Source organism: Pinus tabuliformis, chromosome J (assembly GCF_031772625.1).
Source record: "Pinus tabuliformis cultivar Carrire ecotype Pingquan chromosome J, CPIR1, whole genome shotgun sequence".
Lineage (NCBI taxonomy): Eukaryota > Viridiplantae > Streptophyta > Pinopsida > Pinales > Pinaceae > Pinus > Pinus tabuliformis.
The window spans coordinates 615,757,969-615,774,060 of NC_142295.1; the positions used below are offsets into that span (position 1 = coordinate 615,757,969).

The following is a 16,092-nucleotide window of genomic DNA, read 5'->3' on the forward strand; positions in this document are numbered from 1 at the left end:
CTAGGTTTTAGATATCTCATTTTCTTTAGCCTCTTAGACATCATAGAAACCAGAACCTGTTTGGTACTATCATAATCTAACACGCCCCACCCCATGATCTCGAATACATATATATATATATATATGTAATCAGTAAAAATGGTTGAAAACTTTATTAACCCCTTTGACATCAGTAAAAATATTGTTGAGAACTTCGTTATCCCCTAGACATCCATAAAAATTGGGCATTCACTGACAGCCCTAAAACTTAGAAGAGAATCCCCTGATACGCATGTCGATCTCCTTATAACTTGGTGAGACATTGGTTTTCATTTCATCACTGATTTCTAACCTTTTTTGAGTTCTTAAATTATTTAAAAAATGTTTATAAGTGGAAATAAACTAAAAAATCATTCTTAATGAATGTTAAATATACGAATTTAAACTTTAAATATTAAATCTATCTCTAACTGGAATTGTGATGATTATATTATATTAAATTTTAATTTAAGAATTATTATTTAGTTTTCATTTCAAAGCTGTTTTGTTTCTTGATATTAATTTTAACCCAACCTACTTGGAAACCACCGTTGGAAAGAGTATCAACAAAGTTTCTGTTAAAATATTCATACCCAAAATACCGTATGTTGGCAACCACTCTCCATCGTAAAAAATACTGACAAATCAAAGTTTATTTGTGTCAAGGCCTTATTAAAATTGAGGGAAATGCTTTGAATACTAGTTCCACTACAGCCGTGGAGTAATTAAGCCAATGGAGTTTGGCAGCTAATCAGGATGTTGCCACATCAAAGAAAGTGATCCAAAATGAAAACGTGCCTGTGTCAAGAGGCCATCACCAATAAGAAAGCCACGGCCATGATTCTACCAGTTGTCGTTTGTTGTCGTCATATTATAATAGCTATTATATCATAATGAGCGCTCTTCTTGTTTACGCCTGATAATGAGACGGTAAGTTGAACTTTACAGACTTATTTGTTCCAGTGGTTTTGTAGTTTTATTATTTGAGACAAGCAAAAAATTTACGGAAATTAAAAAAATAGAAATGCTGATTAGTAGGAAGAGGGTAAAGTCGAATGGAATCAAGAATGTAGAAAGACTATTCAACGAGATGAATCTAATAAATTCTCATACGAAATTCTCATATGAAGTCTTCGATGGGAGGATTTAATACGCTCCCCGTGTTTGGGAAATTGCTGAAAGCTTGAAGACAGGGCAAAATATACTCGTAAAGTTCCTAGCCATACAAATGCAAAGAATCAGATATCCTGGGCTTTGACATTTTAATTACGAGTCTAGACATGCAATGCCATGCTGATGTCGAAGCGAACGCCATGGGAGTAAAGAGAGGTACAAGAATCAGCTTCTAAATAAACACTGGACTGAAATGGCACCCTTTGTTATGGTTCTTTTGCAGGAACACCTTTTGCAGTCAGACCCTTCTTTCTCATTGTCCAGAATGCAGCAAAATATCGATTCTGCAATCAAATGCCACATGATGGAAAAAAATATCAGCAGTCATCAATATCTCTGACAATGACTTTTCCTATAGTTTTCTTGCTTCTGCGGATAAATAGTAGGAAAAATTGAGCTTAACCAAAAATGTGGCTTCCAGATAAATAGTCCCCAGTCACTAGTGCAAAGAAATTTACAGCAAAGTTCTGTAGATGGATATGGAAAAGCAAATGCCTGAAGAATAATGTCAAGACTGATCTTACTTGCATCATGGAAGTCGGGTTTGCAGTGTAAGTTGTTTCAATAGTTCTCTCTGTCTGTAACAAAAATGATGCAGGATTACACACCTTAGTACAATTTTACAAGTATTGATATATATCTTGAACCTGATAGCCTCACATTTAAAGAACGAAATCGGTTAATACCTCCAGCTCAAATCCATAATGAAATGCTATTCTTTTCACATCTTCCAAACTGAGTTCAACCGACATTTCCTGAAGAAGCCAGGTACAAATTAATTTTAGAATGATTTCACAGATATCCAAAGAGTTTACATCCAGATATAATCATCTGAAAACAAACTACATTACACTAATGGAAAATACTTACATCTTCAGGTGCATACGTGTCTGCGAAATGGTACAGAAGCGGTCCATAATTTATCCATACCTGAAAAACTAAAGCTATTTTAATACATTATATATAATAAGATAGACTTCTACAACAGAGTTTCCATTAGGTGGAAGACAACGAAGCTAACCAGTAAGTCACCAGAAATCAAACCTTCAAACTCTACAAGAAGAGTATGCACATATTGGAAAAACCTCGGTTATCACAATTAAATCTAAGAAAATCATTTAATATCCAATTTAATATGGCCATAACACCTTAATGAGGTTCAAACTTATAATACCTAGGGCATTTCAATTTCATTTTAAACTAAAATAGCAATGTTGAGAAAAGAATCATGTTGGTTGGCAAGCTTATCATAGCCTTGGAGATGTAAAAATGTTGAATAGTGGGGCTAAGATGAGGAAAAAATCATTTTCAACTAGCTTATCATAGCCTTGGAGATGTAAAAATGTTGAATAGTGGAGCTAAGATGAGGAAAAAATCATTTTCAACTCATAGTCATCTCATGGTTCTACATGGCTGTGAAGTTTGGACCTTCAGCATCTCCCATGAGACATGGATTAAAAATTACCAGATCCAAAAGCGTTTTATGACATATAATTTCAAAATTAAAAATCATGCCCCTTACCCCCATTGTCTTAATTGCTATTGGTGGTACATCCATGGAGTCTAAAGCCATGGTGAGATATCTCAAATATATACACAAATTCCAAAAGTGTTTTATGACCTATAATTTTAAAATTAAATGCCATGCGCTTTACCACATTATCTTGATTGCTGCTGGTGGTAAATTCATGGAGCCTACAGCCTTGGTCAGATATCTCAAATATAAACACAAATTGCACAAGTTCAGCAAGGATAGACTCTTACTATTGCTTTCTAGTATAATCTAAGCCACCTTGGGTTCAAACAAGGTTGGACTAGAAATTTGATGGTTTGGCTTAAGGATTGGAACATAAAAGATCATCAAATTAATAATATCAAATATATTTAATCTTACATCCCTATGAAGTTTAAAACAAAACATGGTATGAATCAGACATTAATAAGAGGAAGATGATATAATACATTATCAACCCTAATTTGACTAATCAGAACATTTTTTCCAACATAAACATTAAAAACAAAATGAATATTTGAATATTGAGGGGCTTTCATAGTCCAACATATGAGATATCATTTCGGGGATTATTTAAATAGAGTAAGTGATTAACCTGAGACTTGTATCTCATGAAATATTAATCACAAATAGTCCACTTAGCATTCATTGTATCAAGTGATGCTCAAAAGGGTGAAGAAGTGGGATTGATACTAACAAAATGAATCACATTATATCAACCATCACCTCTTGGGCTTACACAAATAATGACGCAAGCCCACACATTGGGAGTATAGAGGAATGAGGGAGCAATCGTGGTACATGAGTTAACCCGGACTTGGTTTTCCCACCCTTCATTATATGCCTTTTTCCTTTTATTGATTTTTCTTTCTTTTAGTTGTTCGGGCGCTCCAGGGAATGAGAGCATGATGTGTATGATAAAGTAGTGATTGACCCCTTAAGGTTGGGTAGTTCATCGCCCACCAGGTGTTGGGACAATCATGGGCTCCTTAATGATACAGAGGGCACACATAGGGTCCATAAGAAACGGGGTGATGGCCATAATGATAAGGGGTATGTTACGAATATAATTTATATAAAAATAAAATAAATATAAGTGAATAAATAATAATCATAATTATAGTTAAGTAATGATTAGTTAATGAAGATGCATGTCTCCAAAGGACATGCCCAATCATGAAAAGGCACGTCCCTAAGTATATAAGTGGGCCCTCATTGTAACATCCAATAACCTTGTACATATCTTATTAATAAAAATATTACTTACAATACATTGTGTATTTTACATTAAAAGCAGAAACAAGCTATAGGTCTTGTTGCTTCAGTGGTATTAGAGCATTCGTCTGAGTATATGAACTTTGTTCATTACAGTGGTGGTATCAAAGCCATTCGAGCTCTTGGACGTTATCTGCTGCACAATCTGCCATTAAGTTTAGGTCCTAAAATCATGGAATTAAGTGAATCTCATAAATCTACAATTGAGATCTAGCAAATAAAAAGATCATTTACAAAATCCCTAAAGGTTTTTAAAACACTAGATTCAACACCTACAATGGAAGAAGACATTGACATGAAGGAGACTAACAATAAAGAACGCTCTAATCGAGAAAATGATGTTGAACATGCTGAATTAGGAACTCCTTAGGGTGACATAAATGAAACTGAAAATCAAAATGAGTGTAAGATAGCTAAAGATGAAGTGGCTAAAGATGATATTGCTAGCGGAACAGTTGTTGGAGAAGATGATAAAGATGAGTCTACTAGTTGGGAAACTATTGAAGATGATAAAAGTGACACTGCAAACCAGGAAATGGAGTTAGATACTTCTCCAAACACAAGGCATCAAATAGAAGACAAGTGCCTCAACAGGTATATATATATATATATATATATATATATATATATATATATATGATCACCTTCAAGATCTAGGGAGACAAACTGAAGAGGCTTCAATATCGCCACGTCATTTTTGGCGTAAAACATAGAGCGTTGATGAACTTTTGCAACAATATTCATCTGGAATAGAGTAAGTGAGGGGAATTAGGGTGTGTGGTATGCAAAGACACAAACATTGGGTATATGAGCTCATTCTTGAATTGAAGAATGATCGTCTTGATATGAGGGACTTGCAACTTCTCGATACAGAGGATGTTCTCTTGGAGCTCTTTATGATGAGGGCGCATTCACCAAATCTCATGTGGCTTCGCTGGTCGAATTATCCACACTCTTCTCTGCCTTCCTGGATTCTAAAGTAGAATTTAAGGGTTTTACTCTTGTTCGGGAGTGTTTTGCAAACATTGTGGGAAGACAAATCTCAAGCACCCTTGGAGTTGCAAGAGTTAGTTATTGTTGGTCCTCTCATAGAGTTACCAGAGTCCATAGGGCTGCTACAAAACCTAGAACTATTTGTCCTAGATTCTCATCTAAGTAAACTAGAAAGTTTGCCAAACACTTTTTGTCAATTGCGATCATTGAAACTCTTTGAGTTAACAAATTGCTCAATAATAAAATCTGTTCCACATTCCTTCGGAGATTTAACAAATCTCCAACACATCAATCTGTCTCACTCCTACTATTTGCAGAGGCTTTAAATATCTTGATTTAAGTTATTGTTATAAGTTAACTATGTCAAGAGAAACACTTGCGAATATCCAGACGCTTGAATACATAGATATTTCTTATTGTACATGTTGACCATTGAAGTGGCACTTGATGATTATATGAAGACTCCATGCCCAAGGATGATCCAAAGGACACTTGCACCATCAGATATCATCAGTCAACAGAGTTTTTTAACTCTACTTCTATCTTTTCATCATCTTTCTTATACCCAGATTCCACACCCTACGGGGAATTGTAATAAGTGATACTAGTAATGATGAATTTTGAGACTGTAATAGGCCTAAGAGGTTGGGACTCAATCACAAACGAGTACACGTTGGAGTGTTTTTTTAATTTGGTTAATTATCCCTTCTTTTTCAGAGGCAGATAATTTCCTGGGTTTTTTCACTCAATTTTTACCCCAAAGTCGGAGTGACATTTGAATGTTGAGCCCCTAACACATTTAATGTTTAGAGTCAATGTATATTACCATACTAGATCACATAAAAAAACTCATGGAAGTTGGTTAAGTTTAGGTAGCCATTTTTTAATTTTTTATATTTTCCGCAATACTGAATTGCAATACAAATTGTACTTGTAATGTAATAAGTGATGCCTCGAGAAATGTATGGGGTATGAGTAATGAAATTTACACCTATCGCCCTCAACTTTCTACTATGACACACTTTTTTTCCCAGTGGAAAATGTTGTAATCTAATTCATAAGAAAAAAATTACATTTTGTAGATACTAAAAAGCATATGCAGATGCTCTGTTCCAACTTTCACCGAAACCAAAAAGATGTGAAAAAAAAAATAAAAAAAAATGAAATAGCTATTGTTTTCTCCCTTTCTTCTTCTCCACCTTTCGCCATCCTCCAGTGTTGAGGGTCACAGATACAATGGATAACTGATTTTCTATTGTAGTTATGGGAGAATCCTTATCTGATTCTGATCCTTCTGATCCATGTGCTCTCTTATGGTCAGGTGTTTCCTTCCCAGTTAGCTAGAAATCTTGTTGCTGCATGGGGATTTTGGGGGCTTCCTCTTCTTTTTGTGTGTTGTCCTAAACTATCTGTTCATCTTCTTCTACATTGTTTTCTACATTTTCTGCAATGTCTTCTTCCTTCACCAATGGCTCTATATGTTGCCATCCTTTCGGTTTCTGTTGGTGCTGCTTATTTCTATTGGGAATGTTCCTTGTTTGGGGGCATGCACTAAGCAGGTGGCCTGTTTGGAGGCATCCTCGGCAATGGAACGTTGTGTTCTCATAATCTAAGGGTTGTGTCCACTGTGTATTGTTGAAGTTCAGTATAATACTTTCTGGCAATCCTTGACTGAGATCTACTTCGATGCATATTCTAGAGAAAGTAAATATCCCCTTTATGAGTCTATCCTTGTCCGTCTTTATAAATTTACCCAAGGTATTCCCGATAGCTATTAATACCTAGTGGTGCCAGAAATGTATTGGGAGATTGTGCAACCTAACCCATATTGGCATCTTTGATACCACCATTGTGTTGGCATCAAATTCTGGGAACCAAGGGGTGATGAAGAGTCTAGCACTACCCCAGAACCATGGTCCCTCGTTGAGGATAACGTCCATTTCCTCTTTTATATTGAATCTTACTATAAAAAACCCCTTGGGGCATAAATAGATTTCGCATTTTGTTGTCCAGTATATATGTATCCATTGATGCAATACATCAGATCTAGGCCAAAAACCATTAAATCAGCAAATGACTGCATTGGTATGTAGGTCTGAGTATATGGTATTTACCTCAGGTATATTGATGGTAAGAGTTGGGTTCTCAGGTTTTTGTTCTACTATGTAAGGCCCCAGAAGTTCAAAGGCCATTGTGGGATTGATCTGTGCTTTCCCTTTTCCCTTGACTGCATCCTTGAATGTGCCCGTGTTCTTTGTGTTTTGTGACCCAGTTCCAGGACATCCACCCCGCAGACGGAGATTGACGATGATGGTTGAATCTGAAGTAATGTTGTAGGCCTATAGAGTGTGATGGTCCTGCAGACTATGTCCCATACAGATCAGGTTTTGCTCGTGTGCAGGTATGCCAAGAAGACTCTGTATTCTAAATCTCAGATCCCAGATCCGCATCCTCTTGCTGAGCTGCATGTAGTGATTTCTGCCTCCTATTGATTTGACAAAGATTTGTACTCGATCTTCCTCTTCTTCTCCATTAATAGTGGAATGTTGGTAGACTACGTTTTTGTAGTTGGTGGTCACGTCAGTGGCTTCTGTGCTGCCCTTAAAACCCTCAACAGCCTTCATGGTAAAGGTGGTTCTTTCAGATCTCTGCTTTCCAAGTGCCTCGAGTATTCCTTTCCAGAGCTCCATCTGCATTAGTGAGACTGTAGGGGGTTCTCTTGGGTACCTCGGCATCAGGGGATAGTGGGGAGGGGGTATGAGATATGCAGAGGAGTCCTGAACCCTTCCATACTCCAGGCTTGGTAAAGCTAGTAACTTGCGGCCTATTCCCATTCGTTCCCACCGGTCTCATCCTTCTTGCTGAGATCTTGCTTCCCCTACCTTGATTTCCATCGTCCCTTTGATGGGACAGGCCCTCTCCCATTCAAAATAAACCGAGGACGCAGCTAGCCGCACTACCCATAACCAGTCTTGCATATCCCGGTCCTACCAACCGACCTCTCCCTTCTGTTTTTGCTTGTGCGCGCCAGGCCAGACGGACTCAGGGCATGATTGGTTTTTGTTTGGCTGATCTAGTCTATGCTGGGGTCTGTCCCTCCTTCCATGTCCCGCTACTGTAGATCTGTGCCCCACGTTGTAAGAATCACCCCGATTCAGGGTGAGAGAGCACACCCCTGGTCTAAGGAAGAAACGGTCTACAGCAGAGAAGACGTTTCTTGTTCCGAGCCCGAGCCAGTACGTTGTCAGAAGGTCAAGATCAGTGCACCCTTCTACCGAAATCCTATGTGGGCTTCGATCTGGTCCTGTATGGCTCCCATCCTTGGGTTGCACAGCGGCGGTGGCGCTGTTTACTGGTCCGGAAGCCCTAGCCATGTCAAGAGCTAGCTTCAGATCAACAAGATAACAATTTTCATTAAAAAAAAAAACTACTATGACACACTTCGAAGTGTTAAAAATGTGTTTTTAACCCTCAAAACCCATTTTCCCTGAGTTTAGTGGGAAATCTGGCAATTAATTAAGCCAAAAATTAAACAAATGGATAAAAATAAATATCCACACATGCTAAATGTTGTGGAAATGAGGTGGAAAATTATGAGGCAGTTAAAATGAAGTCCCAAGGTGATGTGAACTCTTAAAATCAAGGAAAGGACATGTGCTCAAATAAAATCGAATTTCTGGAATTAAATGAGAAAGTTGCTTATTTGGAAATTCGAATTTGTGAAGTTAATGCACATCTGGGAGGATTTGGGAGAATATTTGGTGGAGGTTTTTTGTTAGATGATCCAAAAATACAATTTTATCATAGGTTATAAAATTAGAATAAAATAATTATTAATTTAAGATATTAAATTAATAATTATTATTCTAGAATGTTTAATTATTTAATGGAGACTTTTAGAATTAGCATATTGTTGTAACTATATATGACTCTCCAAATGTGTCGTATCTTAGGCTCTATTTTAGGAGATTAGTTAGCTAGTTGGTTTGAATAGCATTTATTGTAAATGGACACTTGTTATTTAATAAGTGATCCATAATTAGAGGTAGTTAGGACATGGAGCTTATAAATAGCTCATTGCAAGAGTGTTTGTGTTGTTAGGGTGTAAGCTCTTGCAAAATCAATTATGTAATTGTTTTTTTCTGATTAATAAAATTACGTGTCTGAGGACACTTCTGCCATTATTGTGGTATCAGAGCTCCAGTAATGCTGCAGTGGATGTGAAGAGGAGATTCCAACTCTACAAGTTCTTGGAAAACTCCATTGAATTGATCAACAGATTATTGGTATGGAAATTGTCTGGCTTTTTGTTTAAAAGGAAAGGGAATTTTATTATTGATTTTAGATTTTTTTAAATCTAAAAATCATTTTTTATTATTGTCAAAAATTTGCACTCTGTTTTCATGAGATAAGAGGGAAGTGTTTTGAACAAATTTGCTGCAACCATTTTTTTGTGATTTCTCGTGTTGGCAAGGCATGCCAGAGTGTTGGAATTGATTTTAAAAGTGGGAGTCTGACGGGGAACACATTGGACAGCCATAGATTGATAACATTTGCAGGTCAGCAGGGCTTGGAAAAGCAGAATGCCCTTGCGGAAGAGTTGTTTCTGAATTTTTTTTCACACATAGGTGATCGGAAAGTACTTCGGGACGCTGCTGAGAAAGTGGGTATAACAGGCGCAAAAGAATGGCTTGATGATCCAAATAATGGATTGAAAGAGATTAACGAAGAGCTTCAGAAATATGCACGTAATGTGACAGGAGTCCCACATTTTCTGATTAATGGGCAGTATAAGTTACATGGTGCTCAGCCATCAGAAACATTCTTAAAAGCTCAGACATGGAATTTGAAAATGGTACGTTCTGGACTATAATATTTGAGACCCATAAAGATTTTGTAGATTATGATTTCGTATTTTAAGCGTATTTATTCTTTTAGTGGATTGCTCGTATTTTAATGGCATCTCTCCCATTTAAATTTGAGCCAACTGGGCCTAGCGAACGCATTCCTTAACCGACATTCAAGTTCATGTATTGCGTGGATTTATCTCCACAAGCCCTCAGTTTCGAACCTGGCCCATCAACATCCAATGATGGCCCAATTTTTTTTGCTGGCCCAATAATAATTTCAAGAACGCTGAAAAATATGGTCCGTCTGTTAGTTGAAGAATCAATTTAATATAATTCCCACGAAAAGACGGTCATGGTAACAAATCATGAGCAGTAGCTGTCCTATCACAAGAAAAACTCGGCATAAATCGCAGAAAAATGCCAAAAACTGAATGTTTAGCAGACAATGTTGTTAAGAGAGCAGAGCCGATCATTCCTCCGCGCAGTAAGATGTACTCGTATGTTTTTTGAAGCTGTTGTCTTCTCATCCACAGTGACAAACGGATACGGAGTGCCAGAGAATGTTGGGGTTGCCTGAGAAGAGCATAACAGTTGCTTGCCATCGTTGTTAGCCTCAGCAGAAGCAGAAATCTGCATGCAATTTCAGCGTTTTCCCTGCTGTAGAAGCCTACATTGAAAGCAGTGGCGCTTCCTAGAACTTTTTTTTTTCGATGTAATCATTTATGGTTGATGGAGTAATAAGGGTGATGTTTTGAAATTTTTTGGAGTAATAAGGAGTTTTATTTGTAATTTGTAAATTGGGGAGATAAGGTGTGTTGGGTAATTTGTTTTTAAGAAGTTTTTTGGGATCATCACATTGTAACTCAAAGTAATTTTACTTTGAGGGGGGGTAATTTTTTTTTACCATATTGTGCAAAAGCACCATTGTAAAAAGTCAAATTTTGAAAGTTGCCTTGTAAAAATTTGAGATCTTGACTAGAGCCAAGTGCAAAGCTCAGTCAATTTTCTCCTGTTTTGATGACTATTCGAGGGTCAAGGCCAAGCCCCGATAGATCGTGTTGTTTTTTGCGTGGTGTGTTGTGTTGACTATCTTGTCATTTCTGTTCTGATTCTTGGTGCGATGCTTCAACGCTAAAATGTCTAAGTTGATTAATTTGTTTTCTGATTCCGACAAAACTAGAAGGCACCAAATCTTATAAAACATGGCATCGTCTCATCGAAAGCACACTCATTTACAATGAATTATGGCAGGGAATATGTGATGGAGATGTTAAGCCGAATAAACCCACAGATGCAACTGCACTAGCAAAATGGGAAGTCAAGAATGCTAAAGCCTAAGCTCTTATTAAATCTTCTGTAAATGATGAAATGTATGTTCATATAGAGAATGCCACAGATGCATGGACTGCCTTGAAAACTTTTAAAGACCTCTTTGATACTCAGCCTGAATCAAAAAAAGTCTATCTACAATTAAAATTGTTGCAACAAAAATTAACTGAAGGCGGTGATGTTCTTGAATATCTCTCAAGACTTAAGAAAATCAGGCAAGAAATTATTAATGCTGGTTTTCCCGCAATTGATCATAGCTTTATGGTCACAATTGTAATCGCTGGACTTCCTTCTTCCTATACGCATTTTTTAGAGACTCTACAAGTAACTAGGAAATTAGAGAAACTAAAGTTTGATGAGCTTTGTGAAATGTTGAGTCAACATGATAAAACTTTTGGGAAGAAGAAGAAAGTTGGTGAAGATGTTTTTCTCACAGAGGCCAGCACTAGTAAGTCATCAGCCGATAGTTCTCGAGGCAGAGGCAGATGGAATCAGAATCAAGCAGCACATAATCGAGGTCGAAGCCAAAGCAGAGGAAACAATTTTAACAGAGGAGGAAGAAATAATTTTCAAGGTAGAGGAAACAACCAAGGAAGAGGCAATTTACAAGGACAAGGATATAATAGTCAAGGTAGAGGACAATCTCAAAATAGAGGTCAAAGCAGAGGCAAAGGACAATCTTCAGGAAGAGGAAGAGACTTAAGTCAAATTGTGTGTCGAAGATGTAACAAAGTTGGCCATTATGCTGAAGATTGTCGAACATCACTTAATAAAATTCCCAAGTTTCAGCAACATTCAGCACAATTTGCAAATGATCAAGATGAAGATAACTCAGAATATGTTTTTACTTCCTCACCAGCATCACAACTGCCATCCCATCTTAGAAGTGACTATGAAGATGCTTGGATCTTGGATTCCGGGGCAACTCAGCACATGACTTGTCGACGTGATTTTTTCTGGAATTTTCAAGAATGCCAACTTAATTCCATTTTTCTTGCTGATGATACAAAACATACTCCTTATGGAAAAGGAGTAGTAAAAGTTTTTCTCCCTGGCATTGGAGAAAAAATGATTTTCAATGTATGGTATGTACCCAGTTTCAAGAAAAAATTGCTCTCTTTAGTCACGATTCGACAAGCAGGACATCAGGTGATTATGGAAGATGGTTTAGTGAAGATTAATTCAGTGAAACAGAACTTGAAAACAGTCATGACAGGTTATGAAGATGGAAAACTGTTACGGATGAAAGGGACAGTTATTCCAAGGCATTCTGATTTTGCAGGGGCAGTAACTACAGGTATTTCACCTATAAGACTATGGCATGTAAGATATGGACATTTGAATTTTGAGAGTCTTTCTCAATTGCAGAAACAAGGAATGGTTAAAGGACTTCCCACATTCAAAAAGGAAAATGCAAAATGTGAAGCTTGCATTTATGGCAAACAAAATCGAGAAAGTTTTCCAACAAGTTCATGGCGTGCAAACAGGCGGCTACAACTAGTTCACAGTGATGTTTGTGGTCCACTACAAACTTCATTTGGCGGTTGTAAATATTTCTTACTATTCATTGATGATTTCAGCAGAATGACTTGGGTTTACTTCTTGAAGAACAAGTCAAAAGCATTTGATAAGTTTAAAATTTTTCGCCAACTTGTTGAAAATGAAGTCAGAGAAAAGATAGGTACTCTCTGGACAGATAATGGGGGAGAATTCACTTCGAATGAATTCAAAACTTATTGCAGTGAAAATGGCATAAGACGACATCTTACTAATGTTTACACTCCACAACAAAATGGAGTAATCGAAAGAATGAATCGCACTTTGTTAGGAATGGCGAGATCCATGTTAACCTTCAAGAGGTTAAGTCCAACATATTGGGCGGAGGCAATCCATACAGTTGTCTACTTAAGAAACAGATCTCCAACTGCTTCTTTAGACGGAATCACACCTTATGAAGCTTGGTTTGGTTTCAAACCTCGAGTTAAACATCTTAGAGTTTTTGGGTCAGTGTGTTATGCCTTAGTTCCGAAAGAAAAACGAACTAAGCTTGACTCAAGAAGTTTAAAATGCATAATGATTGGCTATTCTGATGAGAAGAAAGGGTATCGTCTTTTGACCAATGGAAAATTCATTGTGAGCAGGGATGTCATTTTTTATGAAACAGAGAGTAAGAGTGCTGAAGAAATTGAAAATCTTCTTCACAAGTTAGAAACTAAAGGAAGTAAAAGAAATGGAAAAATGCAAAGTCAACCAACTTCACCAAATTGGTATGAACTTGATTTTCCTTCCTCTGAAGATGAGTCATCCTATCCATCTACATCAACAACATCATCTGGATCTTCTAGCAGTTCATCCGCATCTCCAAGCAGCAGCAGTTCTTCTGACAGTGATTCTCCACATTCTTCACCTGAACGACGAACATCAGTTTATATTAATCCTCTTTACAATGATGGGGACTTTACAGAAGCGCAAACAAGTGAGCACCAACTTCCGAAATTGGCAGTTCAACTTTTGAAAGATGTCAAGCCTGATGAACAGAATAAAACTGGCACCAGAAGGGCACATAGAAGTGAAGGCAATTTTGCCTTGATAGCAAATGATTTTACTGAACCTTCCACATACAAAGAGGCAGTAAAACATAAAGAATGGCAACAGGCTATGGTTGAAGAATATCAAGCAGTAATTGATAACAACACTTGGAAACTTGTTGATTGTCCAGCAAATGTTAAACCCATAGGCTGTAAATGGGTTTACAGAATTAAGTATAATCATAAGGGTGAACTTGAAAAGTATAAAGCACGACTTGTCGCAAAGGGTTTTGCGCAGTAGGAAGGCATTGATTATAAAGAAACTTTTGCTCCTACAGCTAAATGGAACACCATCCGATTAACACTTGCATTGGCCGCTCAAAAAGGATGGAAAGTTCATCAAATGGATGTGAAAAGTGCTTTTCTCAACGGGGATTTACAGGAGGAAGTGTATATGACCCAACCACCAGGTTTTGAAGTTGAAGGACAAGAACATAAAGTCTGCAAATTGATCAAGGCTTTATATGGATTAAAACAAGCTCCCCGAGCTTGGTATGCAAAGATGGATGAATACCTTAAGAAAGTTGGTTTTCAACGAAGTGAACCTGATGATACTTTGTATGTGCGACAACAGGGAAAATATCTGGTAATTCTTGTTATGTATGTAGATGATTTGATCATTACAGGCAACCATGATGATCATATTGCACAGGTGAAAAAGGAGTTACATGCAGGTTTTAAGATGACAGATTTGGGATTACTTCACTACTATCTTGGAGTTGAAGTCTTCCAACGTCCACATCATATTTTCATTTCTCAGAGTAAGTATGCCGCAGAGGTTCTTCAGCGATTTGGCATGCAAGATTGCAAGCCCGTTCTCACCCCCATGGAGCAAAACTTGAAACTTTCAAAATTTGAAGGGGGGGAAAAGGTGGACAGTACAACTTACAGACAGTTGATTGGCAGCTTGATTTATTTGACAAATACTCGTCCTGATCTATCTTATGCAGTTAGTATTCTTTCACGTTTTATGCAGGAACCACGAGACAGCCACTGGAATGCAGCCAAAAGAGTTCTTCGATATATCCAAGGAACAAAAGATTTTGGTCTTCTTTACACAAAGACTAAAAATTTTGTACTTGGTGGATATTCTGATGCCGACTTTGCTGGGAGTATTGATGATCAAGCATCAACATCAGGTTATTTAATGAACATGGGATCAGCAGCAGTGTCTTGGAGTTGTAAGAAATAAGCTACAGTGGCCACTTCTTCAGCAGAAGCAGAGTACATTTCAGCATGGGAAGCAGCATGTGAAATTGTTTGGTTGCGCCGAATTTTGTAGGACTTGGGCATTTCTCAGGCAGAAGCTACATCATTGTTCATTAACAGCCAGTCAGCCATCAAACTTGCCAAGAACCCAGTTTTTCATTCAAAGACAAAGCATGTGGACACCAAGTATCATCATATCAGGTCTCTCATTGCCAAAGATGTCCTCAAACTAGTTTATTGTCCTTTCGAAGATCAGATCTCCGACATTTTCACGAAACCGCTTGGCAGAATAAAATTTACCAAGTTCAGGGATGAACTTGGTATCTGTTGTAATGTATCTTTGGATCATAGGGGGGAATGTTAGATGATCCAAAAATACAATTTTATCATAGGTTATAAAATTAGAATAAAATAATTATTAATTTAAGATATTAAATTAATAATTATTATTCTAGAATGTTTAATTATTTAATGGAGACTTTTAGAATTAGCATATTGTTGTAACTAGATATGACTTTCCAAATGTGTCGTATCTTAGGCTCTATTTTAGGAGATTAGTTAGCTAGTTGGTTTGAATAGCATTTATTGTAAATGGACACTTGTTATTTAATAAGTGATCCATAATTAGAGGTAGTTAGGACATGGAGCTTATAAATAGCTCATTGCAAGAGTATTTGTGTTGTTAGGGTGTAAACTCTTGCAAAATCAATTATGTAATTGTTTTTTTCTGATTAATAAAATTACGTGTCTGAGGACACTTCTGCCATTATTTTTGTGGGAAATTGTCCCCACATGGGTTACCACCCATATACACTTATAATTCCATCATAAAATTCGAATTTGGCACATAAGGAAAAAAGAAAATGATGTCCACTTGCCAGAATTCGATTTTACACTTGGCATTGGAACTTCATTCAACAAATTCAAATTTCTCTTTGGGATTGTCACCTCATGCCACTTGTTTAATCACTTCTACATTGGGATTGGCTCCCACAGTTCTATATAATAGAGCCTTGAACTTTCATTTGTATCATGTAAAACGAGCTATTGTGCTTGAGGAGACTCTGCGGGATTGTATTCACTACTTGCAATATAATACAATAGTCTTTGGGGTAAAGCGTGATGGTGTTCTTCTCCTTGCATG

General features: G+C 37.1%; 1 protein-coding gene across 1 annotated transcript in view; it reads right to left on the bottom strand.

Moving 5' to 3' along the window:
* Window positions 1-1,064: 1,064 nt before the first annotated feature.
* LOC149228458 (uncharacterized) overlaps window positions 1,065-16,092 on the bottom strand; it is a 412,049-nt gene continuing 397,021 nt past the window's right edge. Inside the window, exons 16-19 of the mRNA XM_089380786.1 lie at window positions 2,062-2,121; window positions 1,878-1,946; window positions 1,716-1,769; window positions 1,065-1,475 (exon numbers count right to left, since the gene is read on the bottom strand). Of these exons, the coding sequence (XP_089236912.1) occupies window positions 1,398-1,475; window positions 1,716-1,769; window positions 1,878-1,946; window positions 2,062-2,121 (261 nt within the window). The 3' untranslated portion in view covers window positions 1,065-1,397. The remainder of the gene's footprint in view (window positions 1,476-1,715; window positions 1,770-1,877; window positions 1,947-2,061; window positions 2,122-16,092) is intronic.